The 22,326-nt window shown below is 38.0% G+C and overlaps 1 protein-coding gene across 1 annotated transcript in view; it reads left to right on the top strand.

Annotated features, from left to right (window-relative positions):
* Nucleotides 1–22,258, top strand: part of LOC129232651 (neuroglian-like) — a 99,452-nt gene extending 77,194 nt beyond the window's left edge. The window contains exons 20-23 of the mRNA XM_054866783.1: nucleotides 7,492–7,623; nucleotides 10,388–10,546; nucleotides 14,904–15,117; nucleotides 21,987–22,258. Coding sequence (XP_054722758.1) covers nucleotides 7,492–7,623; nucleotides 10,388–10,546; nucleotides 14,904–15,117; nucleotides 21,987–22,206 — 725 coding nt within the window. The 3' untranslated portion in view covers nucleotides 22,207–22,258. The remainder of the gene's footprint in view (nucleotides 1–7,491; nucleotides 7,624–10,387; nucleotides 10,547–14,903; nucleotides 15,118–21,986) is intronic.
* The last annotated feature ends 68 nt before the right edge of the window (nucleotides 22,259–22,326 follow it).

The following is a 22,326-nucleotide window of genomic DNA, read 5'->3' on the forward strand; positions in this document are numbered from 1 at the left end:
CAGTTAAAACAGACCAGTAGCTGAAGCAGAATTCAACGAACACCTGATAGGAATTTTATGAATCACCTATGGTTCAAGCAAATGACGACCGAGGTGTTCAAACCTGTAGGCAAAAAACGCTTCAGAATCACATATGATGTAAGTTTCCTCAAGAAAGAGGCAACCCCAGAATGTGTTGCATACCTGCCAACCCTTCCTGATTTCCCTGAAGTTTTACGGATTTTTATGTCCTTTTCCGTTTTTCCGGTTATGAGCAAAATCTTCCGGATTTTTCACGTTTTGTAGGAAAAATAATTATTTCGCCAATTTTGGCGCTAACGATACTTTTGTGGAATGCGGCGGCGCGTTTTAGGCCAAGTAGCCAAGGAAAGGTTGCCGTAAGAGAATGGCACGAGAAGAAGCGAGGCAAGATTATGACGTCACTGAGTGATACAGCGCATGACTTCATCGGGATCCAATCAAAGCAAGCGTCGCAACTAGGGGCACAATTTCGGCGCCAATTATCTTCTCATTCTCTCAATTCGAGCTGTTTTTGCTTCGTTCTTTTTTTAAGATGAGTAACAAATGTTATTTCCAAACTTTTAAAGAAAGCAATAAAAGTAATATTTACTAAACGAAAGTAATTTCAATTGATATGAAATTCATACTTAATATATTGTTAAATGTAAAGAGTGTAGGTGTCCTGTTTGATTTTATTTTGCGTTAAAATCTTGTGGATAAAAATTAAAAAATCTTCCGGATTTTTTTTCTCGGAGGTTGGCAGGTATGGTGTTGGATCCTTATTGACACCCATTAAAGCAAGGTGCTGCTTTAAGGTGCAATGACCAATAAGAAGACTAAAAGCCTTCCCAATACTATTATTGTTAAGAAGCCTTTTGCATTTTGGGCATGTGATCCCCAGAGAGAATCAGGACTGTCCTTCTTAGGATGACCAGCTGAATACGTTCAATGTCATCGTGAGATAACTTCACCGAAGGGCTCTCACAACAGCCATCATAAGCATTCTCCCTGCTTGAGCATAGGACTGTGGTTGACCTGTCCTTACTCTAAAAGGTGCAGCAGTTTGTGCAGGGGAAGGAGTTGAAACCTCCGATCGATGACGTTTGGCTTCTCCTACCTTCTTGGGAAAGGCTGGCCCAGTGGCTTTCTCCTCCTGTACCAGCCTCCCCCTCTCCTGCATGCACCTGTTGCATTTTTGTGCAATATTGAGTCATCCCTGCCCCCTTACTGCAGAGTCTGTGGGTTGCAGACTTGCACCTTCACCTCCTCGAGCAGTAAGGTTGCTGGTTTTCTCCTTCCAGCCAGCTTCCAACCAGTGTTGCCAGATGGTCAAATCCAGATTTCCCCAATTCCCTTCCAACTTTTCCCCAAAAAGCGATGTTTTCTATCAAAATTCCCCAAATTCTGAAATTATTTTTCCCTTAATATTTTCATAAAATGAATCGACTTCCTGTAATATTTTTGTCTCTTGAAATTTTTTTTTCTTCTCCAAATAGCTAAATTTTCTTACAAAATTCCCCAACTTTTTTTTTCTTCCTTTTTTTTTTTTTTTTTGTCTTTATCTTTACTTTTCTTAATGAATAATAAAACTGAAAGTCTCTCTGTCTGGATCTCTGTGACTTGCATAGCGCCCAGACCGTTCGGCCGATTTTCATGAAATTTGGCAAAGAACTAGTTTGTAGCATGGAGGTGTGCACCTTTAAGCGATTTTTCGAAAATTCGATGTGGTTCTTTTCATCTTCCAATTTTAAGAACATTTTCCCGAGCAAAATTATCATAAGATGGACGAGTCAATGACCAAGTTATCATAACGTGGAACCGTAACGTGGGCAACTCAATTGGTGAGCATCACGCATTATTTGTAAATATAGAGGGGAACCAAAATACCTTTTTAATTTTCTACTACGGGCAAAGCCGTGCAATGCCACTAGTCATAAATACAAGCGCCTGACCGAGAGATAAGAATTGACGAAATATTTTTTTTTCTTCTCGCATTTACTACTCTGCTTCTGTATGTACATTTAAACTATGATTTTTGTATATATTTATCCATGAACGTTCTTCATCACACTTATTTTTACCCGTTTCACGTATCAGCCAGTTACACACGCAGAACATTAATGCGAATTCCGTAGCATAATATTCCACATAATGCGAAATGCCAATTCCATAAAGTTGAGCAAAGCTAAACCAACGCTGTTTGATACAAACAATGTAACTACTACTTCTTGACAGGAATTTAAATACGAAAAACAAAAATTCCTGAGGGTTTTTTCCCCCAGCTTTTCCCCAAGAAAAAAAATTTTCCCCAAAGAATTTCCCTCAAAGTCCATTACCCCAAAATTTCCCCAGAGAGCACCAGATTTTCCCGAAATGGGGAAATTTCCCCCAATCTGGCAACACTGCTTCCAACTCCACTGGAGCTGGGAACTGTGAGGTGGTAAAAGGTCCACAACCACACAGTACGAGTGTAAGACTAAATACAGAACCTCTCAATAAGGGACACTAAGGGGACCAGACATTTTCTCCCTCAAATAGAGGTGTCCCTTATTCGGAGGTGGATGCATGCCATGTACTTAGTAGTATAGTATCACAATAAATATTAACTATTAACACTTAAGATTAAATATTGAAAATGCTTTATATATGCTAAATAAAAAAACACAATTATTCAAATTTCTAAGTTTATATTATTTTATTAATTAAAATTTAATCAAAAATTTTGTAATGGCAAAGTTTTGTAGCGTACAGATATAATTTTGAAGTCATTCATGACATGTATTTGCTTCTTGTTATGTAATTCACAATGTAATGCTATGTGAATTACTATTAATGTTCAAAGTTTAAGTTTTATATACCAAGCTAATTGGTTGCTGGGCAATCTCCGTCAGCCCTGAACCTACTTGACTGAGTTGTTGAGCGGGCAAATGATGCATGTTAATTTCAGCAAGTTTTTTTTTTACAATACATTACTTGTTTCCTTCACATATGTTTATTTCAAACTTACCTCAATTAATTTTTAGAGGAAAAGTGAATTTTGAGTTTCAGTAAATTCACCATTTCTTAAGCACTTATACATTATTTTTTGCTTTGTGACTGTCCCTTAAACAGAGTGTTCCTTAATGAGAGGCAAATACATGGAAGTCCCTTTTCAAAGGGACTGGGACCAGAAAAAATGTTCCTTAAATAGAGGTAAATACATGGGAGTCCCTATTCAAAGGGACTGGGACCAGAAAAAATGTCTCTTAAATAGAGGTGTCTCTCAATTAGAGGTAAATACATGGAGGTCCCTATTCAAAGGGACTGGGACCAGAAAAAATGTCCTTTAAATAGAGGTATCCCTTAATTAGAGGTAAATACATGGAAGTCCCTATTTAAAGGGACTGGGACTAGAAAAAATGTCCCTTAAATAGAGGTTTCCCTTAATTTAGGTAAATACATGGAAGTCCCTATTCAAAGGGACTGGGACCAGAAAAAATGTCCCTTAAATAGAGGTTTCCCTTAATTTAGGTAAATACATGGAAGTCCCTATTCAAAGGGACTGGGACCAGAAAAAATGTCCCTTAAATAGAGGTGTCCCTTAATTAGAGGTAAATACATGGAAGTCCCTATTCAATGGGACTAGGACTAGAAAAAATCCCTTAAATAGAGGTTTCCCTTAATTTAGGTAAATACATGGAAGTCCCTATTCAAAGGGACTGGGACCAGAAAAAATGTCCCTTAAATAGAGGTTTCCCTTAATTTAGGTAAATACATGGAAGTCCCTATTCAAAGGGACTGGGACCAGAAAAAATGTCCCTTAAATAGAGGTGTCCCTTAATTAGAGGTAAATACATGGAAGTCCCTATTCAATGGGACTAGGACTAGAAAAAATCCCTTAAATAGAGGTTTCCCTTAATTTAGGTAAATACATGGAAGTCCCTATTCAAAGGGACTAGGAAAAATCCCTTAAATAGAGGTTTCCCTTAATTTAGGTAAATACATGGAAGTCCCTATTCAATGGGACTAGGACTAGAAAAAATCCCTTAAATAGAGGTTTCCCTTAATTTAGGTAAATACATGGAAGTCCCTATTCAAAGGGACTAGGACTAGAAAAATGTCCCTTAAATAGAGGTTTTCCTTAATTTAGGTAAAAACATGGAAGTCCCTAATCAAAGGGACTAGGACTAGAAAAAATGTCCCTTAAATAGAGGTTTCCCTTAATTTAGGTAAATACATGGAAGTCCCTATTCAAAGGGACTAGGACTAGAAAAAATGTCCCTTAAATAGAGGTTTCCCTTAATTTAGGTAAATACATAGAAGTCCCTATTCAAAGGGACTGGGACCAGAAAAAATGTCCCTTAAATAGAGGTGTCCCTTAATTTAGGTAAATACATGGAAGTCCCTATTCAATGGGACTAGGACTAGAAAAAATCCCTTAAATAGAGGTTTCCCTTAATTAGAGGTAAATACATGGAAGTCCCTATTCAATGGGACTAGGACTAGAAAAAATGTCCCTTAAATAGAGGTTTCCCTTAATTTAGGTAAATACATGGAAGTCCCTATTCAAAGGGACTGGGACCAGAAAAAATGTCCCTTAAATAGAGGTGTCCCTTAATTAGAGGTAAATACATGGAAGTCCCTATTCAATGGGACTAGGACTAGAAAAAATGTCCCTTAAATAGAGGTTTCCCTTAATTTAGGTAAATACATGGAAGTCCCTATTCAAAGGGACTAGGACTAGAAAAAATCCCTTAAATAGAGGTTTCCCTTAATTTAGGTAAATACATGGAAGTCCCTATTCAAAGGGACTGGGACCAGAAAAAATGTCCCTTAAATAGAGGTTTCCCTTAATTTAGGTAAATACATGGAAGTCCCTATTCAAAGGGACTGGGACCAGAAAAAATGTCCCTTAAATAGAGGTGTCCCTTAATTAGAGGTAAATACATGGAAGTCCCTATTCAATGGGACTTGGGGCAGAAAAATATCCTTTAAATAGAGGTGTCCCTTAATGAGAGGCAAATACATGGAAGTCCCTTTTCAAAGGGACTGGGACCAGAAAAAAATGTCCCTTAATGGAGGTTCTACTGTACAACGAGGTTTTGCCCGGTTCCTCAAGGGGACTGTTTAAGACATCATGCAACCCAGATGCCATCCATCCATCAGCATGGTGCCACACACCTTAGATTGGATGTCCATTCTAGTCGCCATTTAGTCGCATGGACTACGTTGGGACTATTCTACTCCGCTCACCACATGGAGTGAAACTTGAATACTTATTTTTAAGCTGCAGAAATGTTGTTATTTCACTTGCCTATTTGATACTTGCTTAAAACCGCTCGTTTCTCCCACAAGATCAAGTTGTTACTGCTCCAGATAGGGTATAAAATGTTGAGATTTTTCACTTTCCAAAATTAGTTTGCTGGTCCATTCTTTCCTGTTACAAAATGAGTATTTTTCTGTTCCAAAATGATGTTCTGTGCTCCAAAATGGATATTTGGCTGCTCCAAATCGTTTTCCCGTTCCATCGCCGGTAATGTGTCGGGTAGAAGATTTAATCTGTTGGAGAAATTTATTCTATATGTCGGGTGAAGGAATAGTTTGATGTGTCGTGTAGTCAATTATCCAAGCTATTAGAAAAATTTACTCAATTTTTCGAATTAAATAATGAGTTGATTTGAAATCTACAGGTATGTTCAGATCAGTGGTTCCCAACCTTTTTAAAGCTGTTACCCATAAAGTGAATGATATTTTAGCAAATCCCCGTAAAAAAATGTTTGGCCTATAAGGAAAATTTGTTTTTTCCTTAATTTTAACGAAAAAGAGGGGGGGGGGCTTTAAATAACTTTTAGTGAATTTTAATCATTCAGACAAAGAAAACACCTGTGTTCTGTAATTTTTTTAAATCCAATTTAGAAGCTGGAGTTGATATTGCTTAGTTCTGACAATTTGTTTAATATTTGCTGTAGTTTCAGCCAATTTTTGTTGTAAGTATAATTCCACATTTATTACCTGGAAAATAAAATTTTGCACTGTTCTATTTTATTATGAATCACTAATAAATACCATTTAGAGTTATATATATATATATATATATATATATATATATATATATATATATATTAATAATTTTGTTCTTTTGTAACCTGGTAATTATTCATTCCTTGAACTGATCTTTACCCCCCAGGAAAATTTTATATTACCCCTTTGGGAGTTATTACCCCCAGGTCTCCAACCGTTGGATTGGAGCAACGGGTTAACCTGTTTTAGGCCGTGGCTAACCGGGAGTGTTCCAATAGATTGCGAGTTAGCTGATTGTATGTGAAAACATTCTGTGGATTGCAACCACGCTAACCACTGATGTCATCAAGCGTAATGGAATCAACTGCCTTGGTTAACCAGTGGCTCCATACGAACGTAACCACTCTGCCGGTGGAAGATTTGTTGGATCTGCCCCGTAGAACATGCTACAGTGTGGCACAGGGTTGGCAAGTTTCTGCCGAGGTGGTTAAAACCACTGATAGAAACCGGTTAAAACGGCATGGCAAAAACCACTTTCTGCCACATTTGTGGCAGCAACTGGCAGAGACTCAAAATGACAAAAAATTAATTATTGACATACAATAGAAAAAGCATGGGGAAAATAATTAGCTGTTAACAAAAGCACAATTTAATTACAATATTATCACAATTCAAAATCAAATGTTATATTGTTTGGACCTTGCAGTTGCCCCTTGGAAAAGGTGGTTTCTAAAATCTAAACAGTTTTTCAATTTAATATGTACAAATGAGAAATTTTAGAATATTCTTTTAACAGAAGAATAGCAGGCAATGCATCAAGGAGCAAGCAATGTTCGTGAAACTTTCCTCTATTGCATATTTTTTTTAACTGGACCAACTAGTAACTGGGGTAATGGTAAAAATTTGAGGGGGAAAATAAGTTTTGAGATATGTGGCCAATTTTTTTGCAAAGCTGTGACATTAGGTAGAAAATCTACGTTAATATTGGCGAGTAAAATTCTGGCACTTTCTTGAAGCACATGATAATTTCAATCACAAGCAATTTAGATGAAGCATATAAGCGAGCAAATTATAATCAGTAATGCCTGTTTAATTCTGTATGTCACTCCTCTTTCCTAAGCACCCATATGATTTTTCGTCTTTTGTTTTTCCAAATATTAGGAGCATCTGCAATTGGAAAGTTCCCTTTTCTAACTAAATCAAGCGCACTAGCATAGGGTTTTATTTTTTGAAATGATGAAGTGAAGTTTAATTTTTTATTTTACTTAAACGAATATCATTTAGTGACTACTTGAGACGCCTTTAAGTTTTTGCCAATTTCTGCCGGTTTTTACCGGTTATAACCAGTTTCTACCACTGGCACGGCAAAAACTAGTTTCTGCCGGCAGAAAGCCAACCCTGGTCTGGAATATATGTGGCTGAGTGATTGGTGTCGATAAACTTGGATTCGGTGACTGGAATGTGTGATGCCTGATGTCTCTCCTGTTTCAGTACCTGACATTCCGACCTTCAAGGTGAGCCACCTCCCTGGGGAGCATGGTCAGGCAGGAGTCCTGGTCACCTGGATGCCAGCAGTGGAAGGACACCCAGGCAGCTACTTCTATGCACAGTTCAGGAGGAGAGGTCAGTGCTTTCTATTTCCCGCCATGAGTCTGTCCTCGGGCACAAGCGACTCGGATTTCGACTACTGAACCTTTTGCTCGAGGGAAGCATTCGAGAGTCTCTTTTGAGGGGGTATTCTAGTCTAGAAATTCAAAAAAAAAAGAAGAAGTTTCTAAGAGGATTTATGGAAACTCAAATTATTTTTGGAGTTAGTTTTGTTGAAATAAGCTCTTTTGCTGAAATGAGACTGAAAACTTGGAAACGTGTTTTTCTCGAAACTAGTTTTTTCGATACGCTCGACGAGATATCTCGAGTTATGACGCACCGATTTTCTTGAAATTTGGTACAGACATTCTTAGTACTATCAAAATTGTCTCCACGTAGGGGTTTTTGTAATTTTTGATTTTTATTATTTTTAAAAAAATACCAAAGTTCAAAAAAGGAGCCAAAAAATAAACTTTTTTTATTCAAAAAAAACACAATTTTGTGAAGAAAAAAAACATTTTCAAATCGGCTACGTCCAGACAATTCTACATCCTTGTTTAATAAAAATGAACCTTGACTTCATGTTTCAGATCACCTAAAGGATTGGAATCATGTCAACCAGGAGACCCCCCTTTTTTTAGAGTTCCCACTTCGTCAGCCTCCACCAACTACAATTTTGAATTTTTTTTTCAACTATTATGCATTTTTATACTTTTGAAGCACCAATAAAAAAACTGATAAAAATGGATAGGGAAAACAGCTACTGGGTTTTGTTCTAATACGCCCCTAAAATCACCTTAAAATCAAGCCTCTAGACTAGAATACCCCCTTAAATATTGACATACCTGTTAAATTACTTTGCACTTGGAATGAGAACACAATTGAATCTCGATTCACGATATCCGACGATATCTAAAGACGTCAGTTCCCTTTGTGGACAAGGGCTGCCGAATGCGGAAGGATCAGTGGGCCGTTCTCATGACTCTTATGGTTTAGGTGAAAAATTTATGCATTTCGGCTGTTTGGTGTGCTTTTACGCATTACCCCATTTTTCATACATTTCAAAATCCTATTGCATTCACCTCTGCAAAAGTCATCCGTTTTTATTTACTATGTGTTTCTTGAACATTCTTCATTTTATATTACCCATTGTTTTTAACTCATCATACATTTTGTGTTCCATAATAAAGGACTCGCATGCTTATCGTTTTTGCCACGCCCAGTCATAAATTTCAATCTAGTAGCATCTGAGTTCATTCAAGCCAATTGAAGATTGAAGAACTTCAAACTAAACTCAACTCCAAATTAAATTTCAGCACTTCCAACCAGTTGAGATAGAGCAATGTGCATAAAAATTTTACTGATGCCCATCTTCGAATGTTAACAAGTAAGGGACTGAATCTCGATATTTTATTGTATCGAAGACAAAGAATGAGAGAACTTCCATTTTGCAGGTCGCTGGATGCCCATTGGCAACAGCGTCTTTTACTCTCTAAAAGGCTGTTCTGGTTTAAGTACAGTAATATCCCAATTATGCCCAGAATAAGGTGGCAATGTCACTGTGAATAAGTGAATGTCGAGGATAATCCCCAAAATATTTTAAATACAATACTAGTGCTTGCAAAAGCTTTTAAATACCTATAACACTCGTATTTTTACTATAGTTATAAACAACATATGCCAAAAATGTGTGTAAAAGCCAAGCAAGGATCGCTCATTATTGCAAACAGTTTAACTGGAATAGTTCGAGCTAGGTTACACCAAAAAGGTATAGGGGAGGGAGGAAAAAAAAATTTTTTTTTTTGAACAAAACCGGTCTAGTCACTCGTTTAGGTGTGTAAGTTGCGTAGATCTATAAATCGCTCATTTGGAAAAAAACGTGCCACAATACGAAAAAATAAAATTTTACAGGAGAAGCGTTTGAAGGCGAACTCTTCCGGCAATTTGCTTCAAGAAAAGTAAGTTTGCTGTGCTCTCCCGTGGTTAATATTTGAACGAAAAAAATCAGTCATTATTTTCCAAAGAAGATAACGTCCTTTGAAGCCCTTTAAGCGAAGAAAAAAGAACATTATAAATGTCATATTGTGCCACTCTTCTTCCAAACGAGCGAAATAAGTGTAGTGTAGATCTAAAACATGGGTTTCGGTGACCTAAGAGGGAATTTAATGTCATTTGAAGTGGGGGAACGAAGAAATACAGATGGCTAAAAGTAATTTTTTTTCGCTTGACAAGTTAAAAATGGGTACGTTTCTCTAGATTTGGTTCATCAACGCTGAGGAAGTGTGGAAGGCTGCAATAATCAAGAGTTTACACTGTTGCACATTCATAGCTGCCAACTTGTATGATTTCCATACATTGTAAGATTTTCGGAAGTTTTGTACGGTCTTACGGCAGATTTGTAGGCTATTTAGGTTTTTGGCTTTAATTTTACAATAAATTATGAACGATTGAAGCTTTCTTTTGAATGCAACCTCTAAAGGAGAGGTGTAAACAACGTTAAAAAGCACAAAAATTATTTATTTACTTATTTTTTAAATTTATTTATTTATTCATTTTTTTGCTTACAAAAGCACAGATCAAGTAAAGGTAAATATTTGGAAGTATTATGATATTTTAAATTTTAATACTATGCTTTATAATGGTCAAAAACTCATAGAAATATAGCCATCGCGTGCATTGTAAGAATTTTTAATTTGGCATGTCGGCAGCTATGCACGTTACTTAGCACCGAGGACGGGGACGCGGCCGAATCTCTATCCCCGATATTAGGCAACGTCTGACGACCGTGTCTCTGTTTCAGGCGAGGGCCACTGGGACCGCACCGCCCTGGAGGAGAATGAGGACTCGGTGGCGGTGAGGGGCCTGGAGCTGGGGACCGTCTATGAGATGCGGGTGGTGGCGGTGGACGGACACTATGAGACGCCCAGCAGTATCCAGGAGATTGAGACCGGAGGACTAGGTGAGTTGCATACTTGCCAACTCTACTGTTTTTAACGGGAGACTCCCGTTTTTTGCTTCCATCTCCCGTTTTTTACGATTTCCTCCCGTTTTTGCAGTTTTATCAGTCAATCATCAAAAAGTTTCATTTTCTTCTCAATAGATGGCGCCCTTTTCTAGTCTACCAATGTCAGGGAATAAGATTTTTTCCAATTAATAACTCATTTAGTAAAACTTAATTTTTTAGAAGCTTTCCACATTGTATGTTCGACGAAGCACATGCTTTGCCAAAAATGATAGCAGATTTCAATCTTTTTGCATCTTGAAATTATTTCAATTATTTTTAGTGTTTGAAGTTATTTTAACATGTGCTACCCTATACCTACTTATTTTATATTGTATTTTCATTATATATTGATTTCCCTTTTTTTCGGATTTTAATAATTAAATTTCTGTAGCTACTTTTCTGGTAGAGACTGGAGAATGTACGAAACTTTAAGCAAATTATTTAATTTTTTATTACTTAATTTATTATTTAATTTTTTCTTTGCAGTATATTTTTCTTGCTGCTACCAATTTGCTTACATCTGCAAAAAAATCCCCATTTCACTTTAAATTTAGTATTTATGTTATTTAAAAGCATGATTTAATAATTTTGTAGCGAGGATATGTCAATGGTGAATTACCTATATACCTCTAGTAAAATCTCCTGTTTTTTTTCCTTCGAAGGTTGGCAAGTATGGAGTTGTGTTACAGTCTTTGATGTTGCGCAATTGCATACGACCCCTCGACATCCGAGACTTTCATACGTGTGGCTTTTCCACCAATTGGTGGAATTCTGCAAATTTCAAAGCAGGTCTTTCAAAAAACACAAACCACGCTTTTGGAAAAATAACTCCATATTTTTACTCAGATTCTCATTTTTACTATTTGTATTGTCTGCTGTTTAATGAAAGATAGAAAACCAACATCAGATTTTTGAAGATGTCTACCCCATTTCATTTATGCGAAAATAACCTAATTCCGGTTTTCCATGTATGGGCAAAGCAACAACTATAAGGTTTCATTTTATAGTAAAAAATTAAAATTTTATTTTCATTAATAATTTTTTAGTTTGAAAATATGAATGTTCCATAAAATGCTACTAAATTATTTTTTCAACCATTCATAAAAATAAGTCAGCAAAGGAAGCAGTTCCTAATGAGTCATCTGAATCCTTGACAGAAATTCAAATTTTAGCATTCAAAACCTGTAAGAATCATTTCCAAGGGCACTTTTTTAATATTCATTCAAATTTCCATTTCTTATGCATGTAAGTAAATTAGGAAAATAATACTGAAAGTGAAATGTTAAATTCTTGTTAAATATCACCAAACAAAAAAGATCTAGTTACGATTTTGAACAAATGTTGAATTATCCTGGGTTAAGAAATAATACCAATGCTAGCAATGAAAACTTAATTTAGATGTGCAGGATTTTTTTTTTTTTAAGTTTTCAATGTTAACTTTTTAACGAGCCTTTAATAAAGCATGTTTAATCATTTAAAGAGGATCAGGTATTCATTACATTTTAATCATTTGTATTACTACAGATTAGAACATTTGTCTAAAAAGTTGAACTATTAAACTACCAAAATAGTAAAATATACTTTTGACGTATAGATTAGAAATTGTATCAATTTTTTTACAAAGATTTTTTGACAAGATTAAAATTTAAATTAATTTGATTAAATAATCAAATTATTGATTAAAATTAAGATTCTCTTAAAATGTAAGTAATTTCATTTTTTGACAAGTTTTTTCATACAAATACAAACAAGAAATTTTTTAGAACCTTTTTAAAACATAATTCAATTTAGAATGTACCTTCAATGCAAAAACCTTTTAAATCATTACTTTTCTGAGCTTCAAACTCCTCGTCTATCCGCTTCTGAAATGAACAGGTGTGTCGTTCAGCATATCATTTCATTGGCAATTAAGGGGTCAGAGTAACCTTTCAAACATTTTTTTTTTTAAATTTAAGTAAATTTTATATTTCTTTGAAACCATAACATGCATACTTATTTCATAATCAATCATTTATTTTCAAAATTTAAAAATATTGCCTACTTTTTTTAAAAAAATCAAAAATTTGAGGAAAATTTCAATTTTTTTAAAATCCCTAAGGCTTTTTTATTTTTTGCACTCATTTAAAAAAAGTTTTTTTGCTAAACGATCACTATAATCATCTCTAAAAATCTCTGCATTCATTTGCTTATGAGTTCATTGGAAAATTTTCTGTGATTAATTATGTAAAAAATCAAAGTTTTTTTAAAAAAAGAAATTGGTTTTTAAAGGTTTAACATGCTCTAAACATTTGAGTAATTTATAAAATGCTTATCCAATGCAGTTTTGTCAAGTATGTTATCCCAATTGCAAAAAGTATTACTTTAAAGCTGTATCTTTAATAGAAAAAAATCCTTAGGAATTCTAATGACACGAAAACACAAAAATACCATCATCGAGAAAAAGCAGTTTAAAGTTTTTCTTTTGCATAAGAACACATAGCGAGCATGGCCTAAAACCACTCATAACTTTTTAAATATTTGAATTAAAGCAGTGAAACTTTTTCCCTGTGTTCAGAATAGTTTTTAGTTTTGAAATAAGCAATAAAAATTTTTATGATCGTTTCATCATTTTTGAGGTACTGTATCCGCTTAATCCTTTTTAAATTTTGATAGTTATTTAGCAGCGTAAAATTATCTTCCAGTTTCTTCTGGGTTTTAATCTAAAATCTTTCTTTTTTTTCACTTGAAGTGGTTGGCAGTGAATCATAGGTTATGTTCGATGAGCTACCGGTAGCTTACTGGTTAAAATAACGCTTACGTTCGACGAGCTCAACCAGTAGCGACTGGTAGATTGATCACATGACAGCTAGTAAAGTCAGCTAATGCTAAAGCATTGAAGGTGACTGTAATATAGTTTAGCCTTGCATATTTATTTCATCAAATGTTACTTTTAATATAATTGTAAGTGAACGTGACTTTAGGTTTTTAAAATATCGTCAGAACGACTCAAGATGATATAAATGTTGTAACGTAAAGCTGGTTCCCAAATTCAACTAAAATAAATGCATCTTAAACGTCAAGGAGTCTCAATACATTATATGACAGTGACGTCATTATTTTAACCGGCGAGTTACCTGTCACTCATCGAACTCAACCATAGCATGTTATTCTTGTGACCGAATGTGGCAGTGAGAAGCAAAAGGATGTCAGTGGCAACATTAAAAAATTTGGAGATGACCAGTACAAATGGTGGGTGAACCTCTCCTCTGTCCTGGGGCGAGAGATGGTACTAGTAGTCGTAACTGGTGCTGCTGTACAGCATGATTTAGAAAAAAATATGAATGAAAGCCTACCAAGCACCGCAACTTTAAACGCGTTTTGCTCAAAACTCGGGAAATGTCCACTTCATAGACTAATAATAAGAATAGGCCGAGCTATGGCAACCCTTTTGCTGCTCATAAACCAAACCATGTGACTGGTGGATATCCTAGCAACAGAGGGCGTTGATCGTAGTAGACTATCAACGCCCGTTGTTGCGTCGATTAGTACATCGTATTTGCATCGTAATATTTGCATCGTAATTGCATATCGATTAGTACATCGTAGTAGACGATCAATGCCGGCAAGAAATAAAATAAATAGACTTGATGGAATACAGAAGAATGATCTTTTATGGAGTCTGATTTGTAAAATTGTTATTCTAAGTGGTAAATATTTTGTTAATATAGTGAGTTTTTCGTTTTGATAGTACTGTGCATTTTCTTTAGTCAATTTCGATAACTCTCTAAGCAATTAAAGATGCAAGCGCCCCAAAAGAATCGGCAAACGGGAAGATTTTTTACCTACAATTTCAATTTAAGATACCGATTAGTACATGTTTGTGTTAACGCAAAACGTTTACGCCATCACGTTCACGCCAACGCTGACGTAGCAGTTCCGAATGAAAGAAAAGTTACTGAAAACTGATCAAAAACTAATGACTAATGTCAAAATAACGCATAACTAAAAGAAAAACAGTTCAATCTCTGCACCTGGAAAAAAATTATAACGAAAACACATTACGTCTTAAAATACATGTCGAGTGCCAAACTATAGATAACGTTGCCATCTAGCAACCATGCTGCCAAAGTTTTCGCCAAGCCTCCCACCAGTCACATGATGTATCCATGAACCCATTTTTTCGTCAGCAAGTCTGGGAAAGCTCGGTCTACTCTTATTATTAGTCTATGTCGACACCCTTTAGCTCCTCACCGCTTCAAGTACGTAAATTCGCATCGTTTGTCCTTGCCGTATCCGAGCGTTTGATGCGGAATGTCCTTTTTTAACCCCCCAGTGCTCGCGGCGCCCGAGGGCCCGGAGAACATCGCCACCGCGGCCTGGTTCATCGGCATGCTGTGCGCGGTGGCCCTGCTGCTGCTGCTGCTCATCCTGGTCTGCCTGGTCAAGAGGAACCGGGGCGGCAAGTACTCGGTCCACGAGAAGGAGGCCGCCCAGGGCAGGGACCAGGACTACGCGGACGACGGGGGATTCCACGAGTACACCAAGCCGTGAGTATCTTCCTCGATTTCTCTCTGGTACCGTCGATCGGGATAACTTTGGCCTTCGTGAGCGATATTGGCCCGACAAACGGAAGCAGACCGTCTATACGAGGTTTGTCCGGAAAATACGTACATAAAAGTTGAATAATAACTTTATTTTATAATTACTTGATAACTTACGATGTTTAAACGAAAAGCCGAAAGGCTAATTTCCGTAAGTCAGTCGACAATATTACTTGCTTATACAAGCAGAGATAATACCACACAGTGGAAGATGCGGAATTAATGTCAATGTGAAGAATTGAAATTTGGAAACTTGTTTAAAATCTTAGCAAAAATTTATTGGTCCTTAGAAACTAAAATAAATAAACTAAAAAAATAAGTTAATAAAAATAAACCCTGGCCATAAGCGGAGGAGGAGTTCACAACTCCCCGACACCTACCGGACCTAACACACGAGAGACAGAGGAACACAGAAGAGAGAGAACGATTGGAATCGTTCACTAATTATACTTGCCTCGTTTGTATATGATTGGGCATCAAAGGATGCCAACCTAAAACTGAAACTTTACACGTGCCGAAAGAGTTGAGAAGTTGATCTAATTTGAATGAAGTCGATTTTGCATTAAATTACATTAGGAATGAGAACGTGGTTGAATATCGTTTACCGATGTCTATTATTATTCAGGTACAGTAGAAGACCGTTATAACGCCGACCTATACAATGCAATTCTCTATAAACCGCACAACTTTTCAGAAGTAAACAATAGGTTTTGACGTTAAAAAACTCCCTCTGTTTTGTCTTGCAAACATAAAAATTGTTAGGAAAATTAAATTTTGAAAGTTTTTCATCTTTTCATCTTAATTCAAAGTTTTAAAATGAAAATTAGTGTTCACAAAAAGAAAATACCAGCAGATGGCTCTTAAAAATGCAGCTGTTATGCAAGCCATGAAGATAGCAGAAGTGCCGGATTTTGATCGTGAAACATATTTATTTGTGAACAACTAATTGTAATATTGGTGCTTTGATACTCATTGCAGATAAAACTCATTCTGAAGTGCTAATATATAGATATATTCTGAATATTAGTTTCAAAGTTTTTGAAATGATCTATGTAACGCAAAATCCTGTATGACGCAAAAGCTCTGGTCCCAAGGTGTGCTTATTATAACGGTCTTCTACTGTATTACAAAGTGGTTTCCTTCAAAGTACTCTCCCTGAGACTGGATGCACTTCTGCCAATTCTGTTTCCACTGTTGGTAAGAGTTCTGAAAGTCTTCAGTTGTGATGCTGTTCACTTCCGTGTCATTTCTGCCTTGATGGCTTCCACTTCTCCCAACTGCCCCGAAGCACCATTTTGCATTTCGGGATCCGGAAGAAGCCACAGGGGGCTAAATCGGGGGAATTACGCAGGTGGTCTTTTAGGGTGATTGAGCGCCAGGCCAAAAACTCACCCGCCACGACTGTGAGAGCAAGCACATTTCTTCATTTCAAGTTTTCTCTCAGAATTTCGTGAACAATTGTTTTGGGGATTGACAGCTTTCATTCTGACTGTCAATCTATGGATTTAAGAACACAAGCCAGAATTCGTTCCACATTTTCATCAGAACTCAATGTCGAGGGGCATCCTGGGCTAGGGTCTCCTTTCACGTCTTCTCGGAACCAGTTTAACCACTTGTTCACGGTTGGTTCCTTTAGAAAAAATTGTCTCCAAAAACTTATTTCAAACACTCAAGAATCTCACAGCCATTCTTGCCTAGCCTTGCGATAAACTTGATGTTGATTCGCTGTTCCTCAATGAGAGAGAGCTCCTTGACGACGGCAGGTTGAAAAAGGGCAACTTTCAACAAGCTGCCACACGCTCCTACTTACATGCATTGCGCTCTGACTCAAACCGAGTATTGAGGGGATTGGCTACAGCACCAGTGCCACCTGGTGGCATCACCTGTTTTATACGTATTTTCCAGACAAACCTCATACTGTATCAGACATACATGCCCACAGATTATATGGAATTGGTAAACGTCCAGTTGAGACGAGTCTATAGGAATGAGGGGGAAAAGTAAAAAATTGATACATAAGTTTCACTCATTTGAAGGTGACTCAACTTCATTTAGAGACTATCTGCAAAAGCTGGCATCCCTGAAAACGAATAGATGCGTCCATTTCCGCCTGTAAACCAGATGTTTGCTTTTCCATCTAACCTGTGGTCAGACTAGGAGAGTGTATTCAGTAAGTTACCACCCTATAGCCAGGGCTAAGGTGAAAATAAATGAAACACACCACCAGCTCAGTCATTTCCAGCCGAGGACTGCAGTTTCGTGCTCATTAGCACTCATCGGCCCGGCATAGGAAAGTGACTGAGCCGGAGATGGGAAACCTCTTAAGGAAGCCAAGAGTGCCAAACAAACTGGTAGCTAATGTAGAATTAGCACTGACCAGACGAGTGACCGAAGCAATGGTTCGGTTCAACTCGAAGATTGCAGGCAAGGCAGGTATATTCAGTAAGTTACTGCCCTATAGCCAGGGCTAAGGCAGAAATACATGAAATACACCGCCAGCTCAGTCAATTCCAGTCCAGGACTGCAGTTTCGTGCTTATCAGCACTTCTATATTAGCTACCAGTTTGTTTGGCACTCTTGGCTTCCTTAAGAGGTTTTCCATCTCCAGCTCAGTCAGTTTCCTATGCCGGGCTGATGAGTGCTAATAAGCACGAAATTGCAGTCCTCGGCTGGAAATGATCGAGCTGGCGGTGTATTTCATGTAGGAGCGTGATAGTCACTTATTTGTTTCAAGGGCCGAATAGGGACTTAGGTTTTGCTCGCATAGAGCAACCGGTCCACCACGGTTAACTGGTGACTAACCAGGAACGTCCTGATAGAGCTACCGGTTAGTTATTGAAAACTAATGAAAACATGCTATGGAGGCTCACCATGACATGTCCAAGGGAGCATAGCCATGGACTTTCCATTTGTTGGGCTGATATAACCTTTAAAGTCCAAAATTATCCCACTTCATAGTACTTGTTTTATGATTCCAGTGTTTTTTTGGTTTTTTTTTGAGTCATTCGACGTCTAGTGACCTAGTGGTCTGAACCAAACCGTGACCTATTTTGATGAAATTTCACAGAGATGCCCCGTGTCTTCGAAGCTACAAAATGCAAATTTTCGGCTTCCGAGATCCAAATCCCAAGTATCTGGGATCCCTCAAATGAAGGACACCATTTTGTGATGCAATATTCGGCAACTCCGGGGAATATATTCCCATGCTTAGGCCACACTTGTAGAAAATTTAATTGCACTCCAGTGCTGAAATTTTGGGAGCTTAGAGTACTTTTGGTTGCTAATATGTTCTGGTATTTTTGTGAGTTTGAGCTCATTAGCTTTTGTGTTGGACGCATATGAGTTCTTGACAAAAGGTGGTGGGGGAAGTTTTTCTGAATTTTTAGACAACTTTTTTTTTGTCCTTACCTGAAAGAATACAATCAAAATTTTAGAAAAAACATTCTTACACGAAAATATCTGTTCTTTCTATTGGTGCTATCAAAATGAAAGTTGAAGGTGAAAAACTTTTGCTACGGTGCATTGAAGAGGCAATTTTGGATGTGGAGGGTTTGATTGACACTTTGGATGACAATAGCCTTTCTACTTCCTTTTACAAAAAAGGAAGTAGTGTAGTCGCGAAAAAATTTTCACTCAAAAGTCGGCCTTCATTTCCATTTTTCTCACCCCGAATGAATGTTGAGTTTTTTTTTTCGACCCGACCACACGTGGATAAGTGCCTAGGAACGTTACAGACACCCGAAATATCCATTTTGACGATCCCCGAGTTATATACAACGAGTTTTCTCGTGACGTCTGTATGTTCGTATGTATGTGCGTATGTGTCTCGCATAACTCAAAAACGGTAGGTCCTAGAAAGTTGAAATTTGGTACGAAGACTCCTAGTGGGGCCTAGTTGTGCACCTTCCCTTTTGGTCGCATTCGGATGTTCCTAAGGGGGTCTTTTGCCCCTTTTTGGGGGGAAATCATTGTTCATTTCGATGTAAACTCACGTGGTGTTATGATTTGGCGGACACTTGGCGATATATCGCCAGTCTTTTGGTCGTCAAGTTTTGTTGCCAACTTGGCGATAAATTTGGCGATTTTTTTTTTTTAAATCTGGTTTCAATGTGGCCACTGTTGGTGATATTTATAGAGTAAACTATTGAATCACGTTAAAATTGCCAATAATGGGAAAATAACATTAAATTGGAGTAAAAGGAAGTCATGTGACGCACACATCAGCTCGTTAGAACTGATATTTTAGCTCTGCAATTGTAGCCCTTTGAAATTGGCGCTTTCTCTATGTCGTTGCAAACTATGAGCTTTTGAACCAGTTATGTTCAAAATTTATGACGATCTACAATCCAGAAAAGTTTTCCCATTGCATTTTGTCACAAAAGTTAATGAACCAAAACTCACAAAAATACTAGAACACATTAGCGACCAAAAGCACTCTAAAACTCCGAAAATTTTACGCCTCCGTTGTAATGTAATTTTGGGAAAACTTAGCCTAAATGTGGCAATTTGTTTCACGAAGATTCTCTGCCATTTCGGAGCCTTTTTCCTGAGGGATCCCGGATCCTCGGGATTCAGATCTCGGAAGCCGAGGATGCCTGTTGGCTTCGAAGGCACGGGGACACTTCTGTGAAATTTCGTAAGAATCAGAAATAGTGGGGTACAGACCACTGAATCACCTGGAATGAATCTTTTGCAAACCATAAAAAATTAAGCATGCAATGTTTCATAATACAATTTTTTTTTTTTTTTTTTGTTTGAGCCAGTTAGAATTTATACTACCATAAATGCTTATTTCGACTAACATGAACATTGTATGAAATATTTTTAACGTTATGCCAGAAGAGCATTGAAAAAATGTCATTCAATGGAGGATGGGGGATTGAGAAGGAATAAAAGGAAAGAGTGAAGCATTTATTTCTTGAAACAAGGATCCCAAATCAAGTGGTATATTTGAAAAAACCAGGTTCCTTCCACTCGTTTCACGTAATAAGTGTCTCCCGTTCGTTGAAGTCCAACCATTTGATTCAACATCCTTGATAGCTTTAATCAGTTTTTACTTTGTTTTTTGAAACTTCGTTTTGATGTAACACGGTACACATCCCTTGATTTACACTATTTCTAGGTCTCGTATAACACGGTTTCGATACAACACAAAACACAGTTTTGATGTAACACGATACATGTTAACCTGATTTTTCTCATGCACATACATAATTAGTATTAAAAATGAGTAGAAATGTTACTTTTAAAAAAGTCTCGTATAACACGGTTTCGATACTACACTGGTGTACGAAATCAAGAGCATTTTCAGATTTGGTCAATTGTCTCCAGAACTACTGGACCGATTTTAATGAAATTTGGTACGTACATACCAAATGTACATACATACAAAACCATTGAAACAATACAAAACAAATAACCATCTAAAATTGAAAATACACAAGCATGGTCATAAATAACACTCGTTAGAGTCGGATGGTATGAAACAGGAATTGCAAAATTTTAAAAAAGGGGGGGGGGTAGTAGGGGATACGGTCCCTTCTAACAGACACATAGGCCTCGCAGTGTGACTCCATACTTGAAATAAATCAGTTCATGGGATCCTTAAGCAATTATTACCACTCGTTCAACAACGCCGTTCTCAGGCTATGGATGGTCCCCGAGTTGCGAGTTGCTGTTGCCCTCCTGAGAGCGTTCCCCACATGTTCTACAGGATTGGAGTCTAGAGATCTACTTGGCCAATCCATCGAGTGAATATCCTCCCCTTCCAGAAATTCGTCGACCAGAAGAGCTGTATGTGGTCTTGTGTTAACATCCGTTAAAACTAACTCGGGGCTAACAGCGCCCCTCAAGACGGGATCTTAGGGCTCCAAGACCACATCCCTATCTCTCGCAACTGTCACACAGCTTCTCTCAAAGACATGGAGGGGTGTGCGGCCATCCAACATGATGTCTATTCTTGTCCTACGTTTACTCGGATAGACGCAGGAACCTGCAACCTACCCTCCAATATCGGCGAAATCGACCATCATGGCGGTGGTGGTTTGACGGTCTGGGTAGGCATCATGTTGGATGGCCGCACACCCCTCCATGTCTTTGAGAGAAGCTGTGTGACAGTTGCGAGAGATAGGGATGTGGTCTTGGAGCCCTAAGATCCCCTCTTGAGGGGCGCTGTTAGCCCCGAGTTAGTTTTAACGGACGTTAACACAAGACCACATACAGCTCTTCTGGTCGACGAATTTCTGGAAGGGGAGGATATTCACTCGATGGATTGGCCAAGTAGATCTCTAGACTCCAATCCCGTAGAACATGTGGGGAACGCTCTCAGGAGGGCAACTCGCAACTCGGGGACCATCCATAGCCTGAGAACGGCGTTGAGGAACGAGTGGTAATAATTGCTTAAGGATCCCATGAACTGATTTATTTATTTCAAGTATGGAGTCACACTGCGAGGCCTACGTGTCTGTTAGAAAGGACCGTACCCCCTACTAACCCCCCCCCCCCCTTTTTTTCAATTTTGCAATTGCTGTTTCATACCATCAGACTCTCTAACGAGTGTTATTTATGACCATGCTTGTGTATTTTCAATTTTAGATCGTTATTTGTTTTGTATTGTTTCAATGCATGTACGAATCAAATTTCATTAAAATCGGTCCAGTAGTTCTGGAGATAACTGACCAAATCTGAAAATTCTCTTAATTGCTTACACCAGTGTACATAACAAATACTTTTAATACTACATATCGAATGAACCGTGTTATATGAGGAACAGCTGTACTTTGTGTTATGGTCCTGATGGGGGGTGTCTCTTCCAGGGTGGAGACACACGCCGGGGGCGGCAGCCGCCTGAGCCTGACGAGCAGCTACAAGGGCGCCCAGGAGAGCGACACAGACAGCATGGCCGACTATGGCGAGGGGGAGGTGGGCGGCAAGTTCGGGGAGGACGGCTCCTTCATCGGGCAGTACGCCGAGAAGAGGAGGAGGGAGGAGGAGCAGCGAGCCTCCCAGCCCTCGGCCCTCGCCACCTTCGTCTGAGACGGACTCTCGCTCATCGTCTTCACTTCACCCGATCACGTGTCTGTTCCCACGGTCCAGTCGCTTCTCCGGATGGGCGATCTACCGCTCTAGTTGCCCAGTCACTCGATAGGTGGCGTC

Source organism: Uloborus diversus, unplaced genomic scaffold, assembly GCF_026930045.1.
Source record: "Uloborus diversus isolate 005 unplaced genomic scaffold, Udiv.v.3.1 scaffold_13, whole genome shotgun sequence".
In the NCBI taxonomy this organism is placed as follows: domain Eukaryota; kingdom Metazoa; phylum Arthropoda; class Arachnida; order Araneae; family Uloboridae; genus Uloborus; species Uloborus diversus.